Raw genomic sequence first — 17,847 nt, 5'->3', positions numbered from 1 at the left:
GCAAATCATACTAAGCAGCTGGCATGCCACTTCTCCCTTTTCCCCTCTTTCTGCTGGTATGGAAAATACAAGTGATAGCTGGAAGTCAAACCTCTATTTCTGTCCCTAAGGTAAACCACAATAGCATCACAGACACTGGGGTCCCAGAGGTGGACCTCTTGACTTACCAATGGATTCCTATGCCAGAAAAGGACATTAAAACTCATTAAACCACTGCTTCCTCATGATGAAGTGATGGACAGTGGTGACATCATGAAGAGACTTCTGCACCCTTCAAACATCTGCATTCTTTTTTTGTATGACATTTTAGGCCAAGTATAATAGGTAAAAATTTGGCCCAAATAATACTAGAAAGATTTTAAAGCAACTCATAACCCCTGGGAATAGGTTTTAAACAGTGTATTTGATCACTTTAAAAAATTTTAATGCTACTTCAACACATGGCTCTAACACCAAAAAAAGGGTGAGTTCAAAATTAGTACATCACCATATCCAATTTCTTCATTCTTGAGAACACAAAGAAAAATTCCAACTTATAAAGGAAAACACACTGCATTTAGTTAAACCCTAAAACCTTTCTCAGGTAAAGTGCAGTCAGGCGTATCTGTCCACCAGTGTCTTGTGTTAAAACTTTTAAAATATTACTTGAATTATGACAATACAAAGTTTTAAGTAAGGCCAACTATCACGGAGTCCTTGAACTTCAGGAAATGCAGATGGCTCAATAATCTTCAAACTGATAATCCCAAGATTTATACAGGTCATCCATGACTGCAGAACCATCACTGCTCAGCTGCACTGAGTCTGCAATGAGTGATCTCATCCTCTCCTCAGTCACACGTAAGCGGTGCACTTTGGGATAAGCAAGGAGTCTTTGCAGGGGTACAAAAAACTTATCTCCTTCACAGAAGGGTTTTGGAGAATTCTCTATCCTGGCTTCTTCAGCCTCTGTGAAGACTGCTCCCAACACTACTTGGGGCGGACCAGAAGAGTCAGTGTTGTCTGGGTCACTGCACAAGTCCTTCTGTTCTCGCAGCATTCGCTGCTGTCTCAATCTCAGCCGTTCCAATAGTATCAACACTTCCCCAACCAATACAAATTTGAGCATCTTCTCCTGCTGTAAACTCGGGTAGGAGGTCTTATAAACCTGAACAGAAGAAAAGAAGACAGAATGTAGGAAAACTTTCCAAAGCCATCAGTAACTCTTGTAACATGAGAATTAATTATATATACATATGGGATGTATGTCAAATCCTCATTGTAATGATTCAATTATAATGGGAGTCAAACTAACTTACATACTGACATTAACTATCTTGTTTACTTTCAATTCTGATAACCAGCTGTCCCCTAGCCAGGTCTTCCAATTCATACTAACCCAATATTTCTACTTAGTATTACAAGGAAAAGGGTGAAAGAAAAAACAGTTCAAATTGGGCATGGTGGCACATGCCTATAGTCCCAGCCACTTGGGAAGCAGGAGGAGATTGAGGCCATGCTATGCAGGACAAGACCCTGACATTAAAAAAATAATTAAAAAAAAAAAAAAAAAAGGTTAAGTTAAGGGGAAAAAATGTGTTTCTCTGGGAAGATCAACTGTATTTCGTGTGCATGTGTGTGCTGGCAAGGGAACCCAGGGCTTTGCACAAGCAAGGCAAGCACTCCACCCCTGAGCTACACAGCCCAGTGCCTGTTTTTGTTGTTTTGTGCAACACCAGGGTTACACCCAGGAACATTCTACCACTAAACTTCATTCCCAGCCTTTCTGTTTGATTTTGAGACAGTGTATCCCTAAGTTGCCTGGGCTGGCCTCAACCTTGCAGTTCTCCTATCTCAGCCTCCTAAATTGCTGGCATCACAGGCGTGTTATCACCACACATAGCTATTGGAAGCACAGTTCTAATAGTCATTTCCTGACTGGAAAGCAGCTACTGCTGGCTTTCTCTTTACTGCTGATAATCCTGAGAGCTCACAAAGGAGGCTTTTGAAGTACTTTAACAAGACTCCAGCAGAAGATTGTTCTCTGTATTATACCTTGAGAAAGGCCAAGAGGCCAGACAAGCCCAAAGGATGCCTTAGACTAACTCTACTAGCATTCGAGAGTCCTAAAGGACCTTCCTATGAGCCTCAAAATTAGTCATAAGGGCTGGGAATATAATTCAGTGATAAAGCACTCGCCTGGCAGGTGCAAGGCTCTGGGTTCTATCCTCAATACCAGGAAAAAATAAGATCATGTACACTTTATCTTTACTTTGGGAACACTTACCAAAAACAAAATCAAAGTTCAACATCTTTTTGGGGGGGCTGGGAGTACTAGGGGTTGAACCCAGGGGTACTTTACCACTGAGCTACATCTCCAGCCCTGTTTATTTTGAGACAGGGTCTCACTAAGTTTCTGAGGTTGACCTCGAACTTGTATTAATGTACTTCTGCCCTGACAGCTACCTCACAAATACTCACAGTTTCATAAACATGTTGATCATGCTGCTCTGGAAAGCACAATTCTGTTACCTTCCCACTATTTTTCCGGAAGACACCTATCTGGGTACAATAGCCAACATGCTCAGCTCCAGCTGGTGGTTCCCCTACCCCAGTAAACTCCACAGAGTAATGATAACGATTTGCCACTTGTAAGGCCCTGAAATCAAAATAGAAATCATTTTACTAAACAAAGTTATTGCTAAATAATTAGATTATTGCTAAGTAAATTCTAGTCAATAGTATTATAGATAAATATAATCAATCAAAATACTTTGTTACACATCCTCACACTACCACACAATGCCACAAAGGGTTTGTTTGACTTCTATGACACAGGAGCAACCAACATAGGGCCGGTTTCCAAGTTACCACAAAAATATGGACAAACCAGAGGTGGGGTTGTGGCTCAGTGATACAGTGCTTGCCTAGCATGCATGAGGTACTGTGATACATCCCCAGCACCACATAAAAAATAAATAAAGGTATTGTGTCCATCTACAACTAAAAAAAATATTTTAAAAAAATATGGAAAAGCCAAATGCAGTGGCACACGCCTATAATCCCAAAGGCTTGGGAGGCTGAGACAGGAGGATCACAAGTTCAAAGCCAGCCTCAGCAAGGTCCTAAGCAACTTAGTAAGACCTTGTCTCAAAATAAAAAATAAAAAGAGCTGGGGATGTATCACAGTGGTTAAACGTCCCTGGGTTCAATCCCTAGTACCAAAGAAAATAGAAACAATTTAGGTAAGAGATAGGTATCAGGGTTTACTGCCTAGGACTTTAAAAACCGATTTAAAAAAACAACAAAAACAACAGAAACCTTCTGAACTTACCAGGTCTGAAACTCCATTCTGTTCCACTCAAATTTATGATCAGCATCTCTTAGGGTCACTGTGGGAAATAGCGGGTTGAATTCAGAGTTTGGTGTGCTGATGACAATCATGGCTGGAGACAGGTACCCAAATACCACTTCAGGAAATCTAGCCAGATCATCTGAATCCAAATGTTCTATTCTAAAATGGTTAATGGGAAAGATAATTAAAGTAGCTTCACTGACAAATGTTTCCCAAATTGATTTAGTAAAAACAGTGACCATCTGGAAAATCAATTTCTCTATTCTTCAACTATGCAATAATGCTATGACACAACAACAAAACAATTATTCACATATTCTAATCTTTCCCTACCCACAACTCTACCCATAGTGTTCCTTAACCAAGGTCCTCTGCTGTGCTCTATGGGACTCTATCATACTCCTAAAAACATGTTATCTGAGTTTGTACCTTCCCCATATAAATACACATCACTTCTTGGTAGTGCCAAAAATGCACACCCTGAGGCTGGGAGTGGCACTCAATGGTAGAGCATTTGTTTAGCACAAAGCCCTAAATCCAATCCCCAGCCCCTCCCCTCCAAAACAGCCTACCCCAAATCAAATGAAATAATAGATAAGCCCAGATTGAGGGATATTCTTCTACAAAATAATTCACATGTATTCTTCAGGAATAAAGGGCAGGGCCAGACCCAGTGGTGCACACCTCTAATCCCAGCAGCTCAGAAGGCTGAGGGAGGAGGATCACAAGTTCAAGGCCAGCCTCGGAAGTTTAGTGAGACCCTGTCTCAAAATAAAAAATAAAAAGGGCTAGGATGTGGCTCAGTGGTAAAGCGCCCCTGGGTTCCATCCTAGTACCAAAAAAAAAAAAAAAAAAAAAAAAATTGGCTAGTTACATATAACCCCATGTCTTAGAAATACAAACTGAGTGTTTACAAGAGCAAAGGGCCATGATGTATAAAACCTACCCTTAATAGTTCCATAAAACTGGATAGGTGGGGAGAATACAAAAGTACAATTGCAGACAAAAGGAGTAAAACATTCACAGGTGAATCTAGATAAAGGGTATATGGGTATTCTTGGTACTCTATTTTTTGGGAACTTTTCGGCACTTTTGGAATTTCCAAGTAAAATGCCAAAGGAGAGTAAAAAGATATTCCCAACTGATGAACATTTTTCTTTACAAATACAAAGCCTAAATATTTAAAACACCAACCAGAAATGGTGGCACAAGTCCATAATCCCAAAAGCTCAGGAGGCTGAGGCAGGTGTATTACAAGTTTGAAGCCAGCCTGGGCAACTTAGTGAGACCCTGTCTCAAAATAAAAAATAAAAAGAACTGGGGCTGTAGCTCAGTGGCAAAGTGCCCCTGGGTTCAATTCCCAGTACTAAAAAAAAAAAAAAAAAAAAAACACCAAGAGTCTAGTTCTTTTTTTTTTTTTTTTTTGATACTGAGGATTGAATTAAATGACATTCTACCACATCTCCAGCCTTTTTTTTTTTTAATTTTGAGACAGGGTCTCATTAAGTTGTACAGGCTGACCTAGAACTTGTGATCTTCCTATCTCAACCTCTTAATTGGCTAAGATTACAGGCAAGCACCACCGTACCTGGTTTTCATACATTTTATTTAAAAAAAAGATGAATTAACAGTTTAAAACTTACAATTCAATGCATGTTATCAAGTCAAATCCAAGCAAACGAGAATCTCTCTCCACAACAGAGCCATGATACAAGATAACAGTTAAATCCAGATCTCGGGGCTTTACAAACTCCCCCAAATAGGGAGACAACTGATGCCTGCAAAAGAATTGTCACATAAGAAACGTTCTGAACACAATCCATTTAGAAACTCTTGGTCTGGGCCCATAGCTCAGTGGTAGAGTGCTTGCTCTGGATTCCATTCCTAGCACCATATTTTAAAAAAAAAAAAAAAAGTTCTCTTCAGAGAGAGAACTCAAATCCTTAGATAATCATCTTCTACCTACATTAATCTAAGTTTGACTCAGTCCATTCTCCTGTCTTGATGTAGTAAACACTGGATCATAGGGCAATTTGCTCTCATTTTGGGGAATTACTGAGCAATGAGAACAAGATTTTGGCTAGGCATGATGGCACATACCTCTAATCCCTATGACCCAGAAGTCTAAGGCAGGAGAATGCCAAGTTCAAGGCCAGCCTCAGCAACTTAGCAAGACCCTATCTCAAAATAAAAAGGAGTTGGGATGTGGTTCAGTGGTAAAGCAACCTGGGTTCAATCCTAGTACCCCCCCACCCAAAAAAAGAGAATAAGATTTTGAAAGGCTGGGGATGTGGCTCAAGCAGTAGCGCGCTCGCCTGGCATGCATGCAGCCCAAGTTCAATCCTCAACACCACATACAAACAAAGATGTTGTGTCCGCTGAAAACTAAGATATAAATATTAAAAAATTCTCTCTCTAAAAAAAAAAGATTTTGAATATTTAATATTGTTCTCTTTCTTAATATTTTTGGTCTTCTGGTTCATTTTGGATCAGTGACTTTTCAGTTTTTTGTTCTTTAGAAGAAAAACATTCTCAAAATAATCTGTGAATATCTAACATATAGGAAAAATGAAAAAGGCAATGGTAGCATAAAGGTGCCAAGTACAAGGAATGGCCTCATAACCCAACCTCAGAACTAAATCCAATCATGAGACACAGCCCTCTCCCTAGAGGGAGGCAGGCAGACATTAATTCATTCATGAGAACAGACCCCAGAACCTAAGCGAGTTCCACTCAGCCCCACTTCTTCACAGCTGTTTTAGCACCACCACATGAAACTCTGGGGGATGAACCATATCCAAATCTAACACTAAATATTACCCATTTGACTGCAATTTTTCCTTATCGATATCTACTCCAACAAGCCGTTGAATACATGGGTAGATTTTCAGCAGCCTTAGGAGCTCTGTGTCACCACATCCCAGGTCTGCAACCTGTAGATGAGACAGAATGTCATTTCAAAGACATTTGTAACCGGAAAAAGTATGAACAAAAAAAAAACGGAGTGGGGGATTGTGTGTCAGTAATAAAACCACAAAGAAACTATTATGCAGGACCATTTTTTTTATATATATAAAATAGTATTCATCAAGACAGGTATGGTGGCACATGTCTATTATTCCCACCAACTTAGGAGGCAGGAGGATCCTAAATTTGAGGCCAGCCTTAGCAACTTAGCAAGACCTTGTCTTTTTTTTTTTTTTTTTTAATTTTTTAATACTTATTTTTTAGTTCTCGGCGGATACAACATCTTTCTTTGTATGTGGTGCTGAGGATCGAACCCGGGCCGCATGCATGCCAGGCGAGCACGCTACCGCTTGAGCCACATCCCCAGCCCCAAGACTTTGTCTTAAAATAAAAAAAATAAAAAGGGATGGGGATGTAGCTCAGTGGTAAAGCACCTTTGGGTTCAGTCCCTAGTACGGGGGTGAGGAGTAAAGAGGAAAGAATAACATTGACAAAAAAATAATAATAATTTGAATTTCATAAACCTGTAGACAAATAAGTATTCCAGTTATTTGTTCTGTGGTGCTGGGGTTCAAACCCATGGCTCAATCATGCTAAGTAAGCAAGTACTACTTCCACTGGGCCACAGCCCCTACCACAAATAAGTATTTGACTAATGAGAAAGGCAGAAAGATTAGATATATACTCAGTTTTCCCATTCAGAATCAGAACTTGGGAGTCAAATATTCTTAGTATCATACTTCAGCAGACTGAGCTCTCTAAAACTTGCTTTCATTCATTTCTGAATAGTTTATTTGAAAATAACAATCACAAACCAGATGATATCCCATAATGAACTCTTGAGTTGACATTTCAGATGCTTCAATTGAATGCATGTGCCTACATGGCTACAAAGACATAAATAAAACCTGCACCTTTGTGCACATGTGCAGAAACAGCTATAGCGTAAGGAATCTTAACTGTTTTCAACATCAAGCAAGAAAAAAAAAAAAAAAAACTTTCTTCAAGAAATTCACTTTACCATTAACTAGTCCATAGCCAGAGCATCAAATCCATTAGGATGATGGCAACAAGTATATATGTTCTGAAATCATGACTTTCCCCTGAGGTTGATGAGCAGACCTATTATCATCCAATTTGTTACCTTTTTTTTTTTTTTTTTTTTTGAGTCAGAGTCTGGCTGTAGTGCCCAGCTGCCACTGAAATCCTGGACTCAAGCAATCCTCCTGTGTCAGCCTCCAGTGACTGGGGCTAAAGGCATACACCATCAAGGCTCACTACTATTATCTAATTTAAAAGAACCACAGTACTTATGAACATAATATCAGTTTGCCTGATGTTCTAACTAAGCACTTTAGAAATATGGAAACAATAAGATCACTTTCAACTGCAAAAATCAAGATTTTTCACCCAGTTCAGTGGCGCATACCTGTAATCCCTGTGGCTTGGGAGGCTAAGGCAGGAGGATGGCAAATTCAAAGTCAGCCTTGACAACTTAGCAAGACCCCGTCTCAAAAAATAAAAAGGGCTGAGGATGTGGCTCAGTATTACGTTAAGTACCCCTGGGTTCAAACATCCCTAGTACCAAAAAAAAAAAAAAAAATCTTCCTATAATTCCTCCCCATAATCAACCTGGTTAGAGTAAATTTTCTTTATTTGTTATTACAATTTTTTAAGGGATAGAACCCAGGGCATTATATGTGCTAGGCTAGTGCCCTACCACTGAGTCACACACATACCTAACTATCCTTTATTACTACTAGTTACTTTCCCACTTTGTAACTTTCTTGACTCTTTCCTATAAAAGAAAAAAAAAAAACCTTTTGCTTAACTCAAGTACTGCATCTTCGAGTCAAGGTATTTTCCCCACTGCAAAAATCCTTCTGAAAAAGATCTCCTAGCAGGTGTGGTGATGCATATCTCTAATCCCAGATACTGGGGAAGCTGAGATAGGCTCAATATTTGAGGCCAAACTGGGCAAATTAGTGAGACTTGCCTCAAAATAAATGAAAAGGGCTGGGGTTTAACTCAATGATAGAGTACCCCTGGGTGCAATCCCCAGTACTGCAAGAGAAAAGAAAAAAAAAAAAAAAAAAAAGGATGTCTGGGCACATCTGTAATCTCAATTTTGGGGAGGCTACAGCAGGAGGATCATTTAAGCATACAAGTTTAAAATAAGCCTGGGTAATGGAGCAACACCTTTTTCTTACAAAAATAAAAAATTAAATTTAAAAAGTCTTTCCTTACTAGTGTATTTGACAATATAATAAGACAGTTTTAATAGTTATATGTAGGCAAAAAGATACCTACCTTCTTGGGTTTATGTTGATCCACAAAATCTCTAACAAACTGGTATCGTTGTTTGTATAGTGGAGGTTTAAACTTAATTACTTTCTCAGGACAAACTTCTTCAAAATTACCATCAATCACACTATTGCACTGAAAGTTTTTAAATAAAAAAGAAGAGTTCTTAATCATGCATGACGTCAGAAATTAAATCCAGGGAGAACTATCATTATGGAGAATACACAAGTCATCAAAGACCCCTGTCCTAACATCATTAGGCAACATCACATCTCCTCCACGGTTCCCCTCCTGCATTTTAGCAGGTGAGAATCAGGCTAGGTCCTTCCCCTAGCTTAGTTTCAGCTGAAGGGAGCATTACTAAATGATGCATTTAATAAAAACAATTAGGGCTGGAGATGTGGCTCAAGCTTTGGCACGCTCGCCTGGCATGCGTGAGGCCCAGGTTCGATCCTCAGCACCACATACAAAGATGTTGTGTCCGCCAAAAGCTAAAAAATGAATATTGAGGCTCTTCTCCCTCTCTCTCCCTCTCTCCCTCCCTCCCTCTCTCTCTTTAAAAAAAAAAAAAGTATCTTAAAAAAAAAAAAACAATTAGAAGCCTCCTAAACAAAGGGCCTTTATGGAGTCAACTGCCAAAGCTTGTGGCCTAATTAGAAGACTGGAAAATGTTTGTCAAGACTCTCCAGTAACCTCTCTCAGGTTCCTCAATGAACTACTTCTCTACCAGACTTTGACCTTAGTCCCAGTTCGATCTTTAGCCTGCAGAGCTGAGTTTTAGTAGGAATTCTGCTAATTTAGTTAAAAGAAAATCTCACCCACTGGATATCTAATCACCCTCACAATCCATTTTTTTTTTAAATATTTTGTTTTAGTTGGACACAATACATTTTTATGTGGTGCTGAGGATCAAACCCAGCACCCCACATGTGCTAGGCAAGTGCTCTACCGCTGAGCCATAACCTCAGCCCACAATCAAGTTCTTCATCCCCCATCCTTAATGTATATCTAAGACCCTGGTCTGCCCTCAGCAGGAATCCTTTCAAGTCTGTTTAGCAAGAATCCTGCCACCTGCCCCATCCTGATAAATCCTCTTAATTTTCCATCCACTACCCTACTCTCACATTCTACTCCTTAGATACATATTTCTAGCTGCCTTTGCTGTACTTATTCATAGTTAAGCTCTGTAAGCAATGTGCAAGAGTCCTAAATAATCTTTTTCTTTAACAGACCCCAACAGGAAAAAAAAAACAGAATTTGTAAGATTAATCAGTGAAAGCTTTTACTGCTGTTCCTATATACCAATATCACAAAGCATTAGACAAAAAGGCTCTTAATATCTAGAGTAATACTGTCCAAATAAAATACAAGCAGGGCTGGGGACTTAGTCTGGTGGTAGGACTTGCCTACACATGTGAGACCTTGGTTCCATCCCCTGCACCACAACACAGGGACCACACATGCTAGCTAGCAAGAGCTCTACCAGTGAGCTACAGCCCTAGCCCCAAATACTCATTTTTTAAACTTAAAGATAAGATCAGTTCCTTCCTCAGTTGCACTAGCCACAACTCAAGCATCCACTTGCCATGTATCATATATACAGATTGGACAACAGGGATCTAAAGCCTAAGTACTGCAAGTATGGTCTGTCCCCCCACACCGACAAAAAGTGGCATCTCCACCTGGAAACAATAAAAATGCAAATCCTTAGCAGGGCAAGGTTCCTCAAATCTGTAATCCCAGCTACTCATGAGGCCTTGGCAGAAGAATCAAAAGTTCAGAGCCAGTCTGGGCAATTTAGGAGACACTGTCTCAAAAGGAAAAGGATTGGGGGTGTAGCTTAGTGGAACAGTATTTGCTCTGGCGTGTGAAAGGCCCTGGATTCAATCCCCAGTACTATAAACAGTTTAAAAAAAAAAACACTTTCTTGGGCCTTATCTCAAATCTCCTCAAACAGAATCTGCTGTGTAAAATCTACAGGTGATGGACAAGGAACAGGTTGGTAAGAGGGAGATTTTCAGGGCATTCAAGTGGCATCCCTTCCCCCCGCCCCCCCTTACATCCTTTTCAGTCATCTTTATGGTAACTGTAGACAATGGCACTGGGGGGAGAGGGTGTCATTTAACGTGCAGATGGTATTCTTGTTTTTGCAGTACTGGGGATAAAACTCGGGGAGATGCTAGGCAAGTGCTCTCCCACTGAACTACATCTCCAGCACATGCAGATGGTATTATAATGAAGTTAGAGGGTATCTAAGAATCAGTCACTCTGGCGGCCATCTTAGGTCCAACCACTTTCAGGGTAGAAATTTAGCTACATCACCAAGGCAATGCACATTAGGGTGGGGAAATAGAAGTGAGATAGGGATTTAGGATAAAAAAAGATACAGTGAATCTTAAAAGAAACCCCCAAGTGCCACTAAGATGCAGAAAGCATGGTTGTAAATCTTCAGTGGCATGCCTTTGAAAAATGAGGAAAATACACACTCAGGTGCAAAACTATGCAGCTACACCTTCAGTCCAGCCCCTAAATACAACCTTTGTCTGGCTTATGCTGAAATTCTTATCTACTACATATGCCAAGAAACCCACTGGTCCTGAATTTCCCCTCCCTTCTGGAAACTCCTTGAACCCTTGTCTGGAGGCACATCTTCTCCCATAACAAGGATATAACATACTCAAAATTGAACAGTGGTTAATTCCAAGGATGGAAGTAGAAAAGTGAATTTTTATTTATTTTATTATTATTATTATTATTTTTAATCAACAATTGAACCAGGGGTACTTAACCACTGAGCCACATCTCCAGCCCTTTTTATTTTTTACTTAGAGACAAAGTCTCACTAAGTTGCTTAGGGCCTCACTAAGTTGCTGAGGCTGGCTTTGAATTCCTGATCCTCCTGCCTCAGCCTCTCAAGTCACTGGGATTACAGGCATATGCCACCACACCCAGGTTTATAATATTTATGAATTACTTTTGTATTTTAAAAAGGCCCAAATTTTAAAATGTTTATAGGACGCTGGGATGGTGGCATAACCTGTAAACCTAGCTACTTGGGAGGCTGAGATAGAAGGATCACTTGAGCCCATAGCTACTATATTAAGATCTTAACCATTTAGGTGGGGCTTCTCTTTAGAATACCAGGCAAAAGGGAGGAGATGAAATCCTTGGGACAAGATTAGGGAGGAGAAACAACTTTGGTAAAAATTAAAGGTAGGAGTGGCAAAAGTAATTTAGCCTAGCCAAGCCAAACCTGGTGGCACAAATCTGTAATCCCAGCAATTCTGGGGACTGAGGCCAGCTACAGCAATTTATTCAGGTCCTAAGCAATTGAGTGAGACCCTGTCTCAAATAAAAAGGGCTAGGGATATAGCTCAGTGGTAAAGCACCCCTGGGTTCAATCCCTAGTACCAAAACAAAACATCTCCAGGCAATCCATTCATTTACATTAGAGAGTGTTGGGTTTGTTTTCCTCCGCCCACCCCACCACCTTTTCCTCAATACAGGGAGCTTTATCACTGAGCTACATCCCTAGTCCTTTTTATTTTTCATCCTAAAACAGGGTAGCAAGCACCTCTGTGCCCAGCTGAGACAGTTTTTTTAAATAAGTACCAACTGATGACAAAAACACTTAACTTTATATGCACAACTGTAGAAAATTTCATCAACATATAGCCTTGTTTCACTTAAGACCCCCAGAAATGCTAGAGCCTAAATGTGATGGATTTTGTATGCAATTTCCTCACAGTACACCACTGTAATAACTACCAAGAGAAATAGAGGCAGGCAAGAAGGGTGGCATTTACCTACCTGTTCATTCTCTTCTTCCATCTTGTTTCCAGGTTTTGTTGAGAACAAACACAGATATATCATTCAAGCTCTGTATCTGAGAATCAGCATCGATTCAACTGTAAATACAAAATATTTACTTTTATTTATTCATTCATTTGTTTTTGAAGTACTGGGAATCTAACCCAAGGGTACTCTACCACTGAACTACATCCTAGCCTTTTTTGTTTTGGTTTGGTTTTGGTTGTTTTTTGAGACGGACCTGGCTAAATTGCCAGTCCAGCCTGGAACTTGCCATTCCCTACCCTCTTGACTCAGCCTCCTGAGTGGCTGGGCTTACAGGTATGCTCCATGCCCCTAGCCAAAACACTTGTTTTTTTAGACACCTATAGGAAACAGCTGGCCCAGATGTAAAGAGAGCTTTCTCCTCGATGTGTTGCTATGCAGCCCACAGAATTTACCCAACAAGTATCGTTTCAGACATTAGCAAACAAGTCAGGATATCTTAACTTCACAGTATCAGACTCAGCTAAGTACAATAATACCCATTCTTTCCTTTTCCTGCTATTTGTTTAATTTGATGCACACTGAAACAAACTCCTGAGTTCTGCCTCTGCCTATTTCCCTGCTAAGATTCTCAATCTCATTCAAATTGCTTTCAATAACTCTATCAAACATCGTTAAATGAAATTTCGAGAGGGAAAAAGTGCCCTTAGTAAGTCAAAAGACACTGCAACATGGATCCAATTCACTCCCGGACTTGAATTTAAATTTCTGGCTCTCCATAGCACTAGTCCCCATAAACTAGAACTTAGAAATTTAGGCACCATGACACGTATTACGAAACCCTGCTCATGCGAGCCTAGGCTCTATCTTTGTGGCACCTCAGTCCTAGCATCTGTTACCTTTGAGAAGGAAGCACACCAAGCAGAAAAGCAAAGAGCAGAGGACGGAGCGGATTAAGCAGAGCCGCAGCCGTATTTAACTCCAGGCCCCGCCCCCGACGCCCGCGCACGCGCAGCCTCGCTACGTGACGTTACCCGCCTGCGGCCACACCTGCGCACCTCATACCTGCGCCTTCTCCTCTCCTGCGCTGCGCATCGAAGTTTTGCGCTCTTGGCGTCCGTACTGGTTCTTAGCGTCAGCCCGGGAGTGCGAAGCCCCACAGTGCGCCTGCCCCATCCCTCCATGCTCCTCACTCCCAGGCGTCGGTTTTGGGTTTTTTAACGGCCGCAGTGGCGCATGCCCCGAAGCTATTTTCAAGGTCCTCACCCGAACCCTTCCGGGCACTACGACCTCCACCCCGCCGCATCCCGAGCTCGCGCAGCTGTGACCCGCCTTGGCCGGGTCCCGTGACTGGTGGATGGAGAGGTCGCTGCACGGAGCTCTTCCGCAGGCCGGGAGTAAGGGTGGCTGTTGCGTTCGTGGCGTTCCCGGTCCGAGGTTCCCACTGCGCCCCAAAGACCTGAAAACGGTCCTGGCCAATGGAAAGCGGCTACCGGAGCAGCCGGGCTCAGCGCGAGCCTGCCGGCGTCCAGTGTCAGAAAGAGCCGCCGCTCTGATCCCAGAACATTTATTTGCAGGAGGGACTTAAGCGACTGCTAGGCTGGTAAAGTTGGTCTGAAAACACCTGAACTCAGAAAAATGTTCTTTCAATTCCCAGCTCAACTCCTGCCCACCCACCCCAATTTCACATACACACAGACTATGGAAAGAATATCTGGTCTCTCAGAAAACTTTAATAGTTTTCTCCTTTCTCTCAGAGACTCAACACTTATATAAATAATATAGCACTTACCTGTTGGTGATTAAAGAGGGTGGGGGAAGGGGGCGACGGTGTCTTTGAAAGAAATCTTACTCCTATTTTAGAAATAAAAAGTTGGTGTTTACTATTCAATTAATAGCCTATTCGTATACCATAATGGGCCAGGGATGTAGCTAAGTGGTAGAGGGCTTGCATAGTATATTTACATACCATAAAAGACATTGAAACCGTGTTTTCTAACACAGGCATGTAATGCCTACTGTATGCAAAAAAAAAAAAAATGCTAGCAGTTTTGGGGTAGCACAAAGATGGATTACACAAATCTTGGCTTTGGTAATTTGGAGTCTAGTCTTATGGACAAAAATAATGTATAACTCAAAAAAAAAAAAAGCGTAACTCAAGGTAAGCTTCACAGATGTAGTAATGATGTTACATCACAGTTTGAGAGATTCCTGTTGGCCTAGGGAAATGCAGTTGAAATACTCTTTGTTAAAGGAATAATTCCTTACTACAGGATATTTTTTGTTTGTTTGTTTGTTTTACTGGTACTAGGGATTTAACCCAGGGATGCTGTTGCACTGAACCACATCCCGGTCCTTTTCATTTTTTTGAGGCGGGGTCTCACTAAATTGCTTAGGTTGGTTAAGTTGCTGAGGCTGGCCTGGAATTTGTGATCCTCCTGCCTCAGTCTCCTGAGTGCCTAGGATTCCAAGCATGCACCACATTGCCCTGCTCATGGTATTTTTTAAGTGAAACTTTAAAAGTAAGTGATGGATGCATTTCTGGGTATCTACTAAAAAAGAATTGAAAAGGGAACAAACATATTTCTACACCAAAGTTCACAGTGGCAATATTCACAGTAGCTAAAAGGTGGAAATGCCGGTAAATGAATGAATGGATAAACAAAATGTGGTATAGATATACAGAGGGAAACTGTGGTCCACCTGTAATTCCAATGCCAGGGATTATAGGAGTCTTAAAGTACATAGCCACGCCCAGCTATATATTTATACACACACGTTATATATTAGATTATAAGGAATTGGCTCGTTGAGCCAATTTTTTTTCCTTCTGTACTTGTGATTAAACCCAGGGTACTTTACCACTGAGCTACATCCCCAGCCGTTTTCATTTTTTATTTTGAGATAGGGTCTTACTAAATTATTCAGGGCCTGACTAAATTGTTTAAGCTGGCTTTGAATTTTCAATCCTCATGCCTCAGCCTCACAAGTCCCTGAGTTTATATGACTGTGGCACTGTACCCAGCATAAGAAAATTTTAAAAGTTAATAAATGAACTATACTGGACTCCTGGATCTAGAGTTTCTGCCTCATTGGCTAGAAGGCCCATTTATGAACTTGTATTCTTATGACCCATTTCCTCCAAATTTGCCTATTTCACCATTCTCCTGATCTCCTACCAGGCTATGAGCCAAGTCCCAGACCTCATCCTTGGCTGTATTTACTTCTGCCCTTCCCACATTTGGACAATCACCAAACTTCATCTTTTCAAGCTGTCACATGCATCTGTTCTTTCCAACAACCAGTACTTGAGTTTAGCCTTTGTCATCCAATTTTGGTCATCATAACTCATTTTCCACCACATTATAATTTCCACTGAGATAGAAAGGTGTATCTTCATGAGTTTGAAGTCACATAAAACTTATGTACTGATTTTAAGTACTGATGCTACTCCTTAATGTTTGGAAATTTACTTATTACAAGCACAGAGGTTTTTTGTTATTGTTGTAACTGTTGTTCATTCAGTGAAAAATAAAAAATGAGATTACCTGTTTGGCAAATAGGTGTATAGAGCATGTATTATGGATTAAGTATTGGTTTGAATGGAAAAAGGAAGCGAGGCACAGTAGTGCATACTTGTAATTCTGTAATCTCAGTGACTTATCGAGACTGGGAAGGCTAAGACAGGAGGTTGGCAAGTTGAAAGCCAGCCTTAGCAACTTAGTGAGATCCTGTCTCTAAATTTTAAAAAATGAAATAAAAAGGGTTGGGGATGTAGCTCAGTAGTAAAGTATTCCTGGGTTTAACCCCCAGTACAATAATAATAATAATAAATTATCCTGAGCCAGGCACCATGATGTGCACCTATAGTCCTAAACTGCTTGGGAGGTTGAGGCAGGAAGATCACTTGAGCCCAGGAATTGGAAGCCAGCTTGGGCCACCCTGTCTTAAAAAAAAAAAAAAAAAGTTATCCTGATGTTAGCTTGGCATGATGCTCACAATAAGATGAGACATTTGGCGATCTTGGGAAAGAGTAATTATATTTTTGCTTTTAAGAAAAATGTAAATAGTTTGAGACCAGAGGAAAGATTGTGATAGATTAAGATCCATAAATTTATTCACTCTCCTTTTGAATCTATATGAATTGTTTTTGTTTTGTTTTGGTTTGGGTTTTTATTTTGGGGGGGGACGGGGGAGGGTTACTAGGGATTGAACCCAGGGGCACTTAACCACTGAGCCACATTCTCAGCCCTTTGTATTTTTTTATTTGAGACAGGGTCTTGCTAAATTGCTTAGGGCCTCACTAAGTTGCTAAGGCTCACTTTGAACTTGTGATCCTCTTGCCTCAACCTCCCCAGCCTCTGGGATGATAAGCTTATACCACTACACCTGCCTTGTTTTTGTTTTTTTTGAGATAGGGTCTATGTTGCCTATGTTGTCCAGGCAAACTTCAAATTCCCATCTTGCTGGGCTACCTCCCCAGACCTTACTTAAGTCCTCCTTAAATTGCTGAGGCTAGCCTTTAACTTGCAATCCTCCTACCTAAGCCTCCAATTTTACTGTATTACAAATTTATACTACCTTGCCCTGTTCAAAATAAGAAATTTTTAAAAAGGTGTGGGGGTAACCAGGCGCAGTGACACACGTCTGTAATTGTAATTTTATAAGCATAATTTTTAAGTTTCTCTGAAGCACATTGTATAAACTTCAGCCCTTTAAAAAATAAACCATATCTGGCCACGTGCCTTTGCACATGGAGGTCACAATTTCAAAGCCGGCCTTAGCAATTTATCGACACCCTAAAAAAACTGTATCAGTACTGCCAAGATCAAGATCTGGAGAAAAACTGCTTCCACACAGCTCAATTACTCTAATCAATCCTGAATTTATTAGTCAATATTCTCCATAAAAACAGAAAAAACAAACTGGGCACAATGGCACACACCTGTAATCCCAGCTATTCGGGAGATTAAGACAGAAGGATTGCAAATTGGAGGCCAACCTTGGCCATTTAGTAAGCCCTGTTTCAAAATGAAAACTAAAAAGAACTGGAGATGTATAGCTCAGTGGTAAAGCATCCCTGGGTTGAACCCTAGAACACCAAAACAAACAAAAAATAGAATCAACAGGATGTGTGTGTGTGTGTATTTATATTTTTGTACCAGGGATTGAACCCACAGGTGCTTAACCACTTAGCAACACATCCCCAGCCCTTTTTATTTTTTGTTTTGAGACAGGGTCTTGCTAAGTTGCTTAAGGCCTCACTAAATTGCTGAGACTAGCTTTGAACTTGCAATCCTTCTGCCTTAGCCTCCCAAGCCACTAGGATTATTGGCATTCTATCATGCCTGGCTATGTATTTTATTATATACACACATTCAAAAATACTGAGAGATATTTTATTATAAAGAATTGGCTCCTTGAATCAATTTGTTTTCTTTTGTACT

The 17,847-nt window shown here is 40.6% G+C and overlaps 1 protein-coding gene across 1 annotated transcript; it reads right to left on the bottom strand.

Moving 5' to 3' along the window:
- Nucleotides 1-451: 451 nt before the first annotated feature.
- Nucleotides 452-13,360, bottom strand: Henmt1 (HEN methyltransferase 1). Its single transcript, XM_076862192.1, has 8 exons — nt 13,300-13,360; nt 12,416-12,513; nt 8,612-8,740; nt 6,155-6,267; nt 4,978-5,112; nt 3,314-3,493; nt 2,461-2,638; nt 452-1,147 (listed from the first exon to the last, which is right to left on the bottom strand). Exons 2-8 carry the CDS (start codon nt 12,476-12,478, stop codon nt 722-724), a joined length of 1,224 nt encoding a protein of 407 aa, XP_076718307.1. The 5' UTR covers nt 12,479-12,513; nt 13,300-13,360; the 3' UTR covers nt 452-721.
- Nucleotides 13,361-17,847: the final 4,487 nt, after the last annotated feature.

The sequence above is a fragment of the Callospermophilus lateralis genome, chromosome 7, assembly GCF_048772815.1.
Source record: "Callospermophilus lateralis isolate mCalLat2 chromosome 7, mCalLat2.hap1, whole genome shotgun sequence".
NCBI lineage: Eukaryota > Metazoa > Chordata > Mammalia > Rodentia > Sciuridae > Callospermophilus > Callospermophilus lateralis.
This window is presented reverse-complemented; position numbering and strand designations above follow the sequence as displayed.

What these genes read in the sequence shown, in the direction of transcription:
- Henmt1 (XM_076862192.1), bottom strand. Translation starts at nt 12,478, where the DNA reads ATGATATATCTGTGTTTGTTCTCAACAAAACCTGGAAACAAGATGGAA. An exon ending in ATCAACATAAACCCAAGAAG is followed by an intron (nt 6,268 to 8,611) that starts GTAGGTATCTTT and finishes TCTCATCTACAG; the next exon opens with GTTGCAGACCTGGGATGTGG. An exon ending in AGAATGGAGTTTCAGACCTG is followed by an intron (nt 2,639 to 3,313) that starts GTAAGTTCAGAA and finishes TTTTGATTTCAG; the next exon opens with GGCCTTACAAGTGGCAAATC.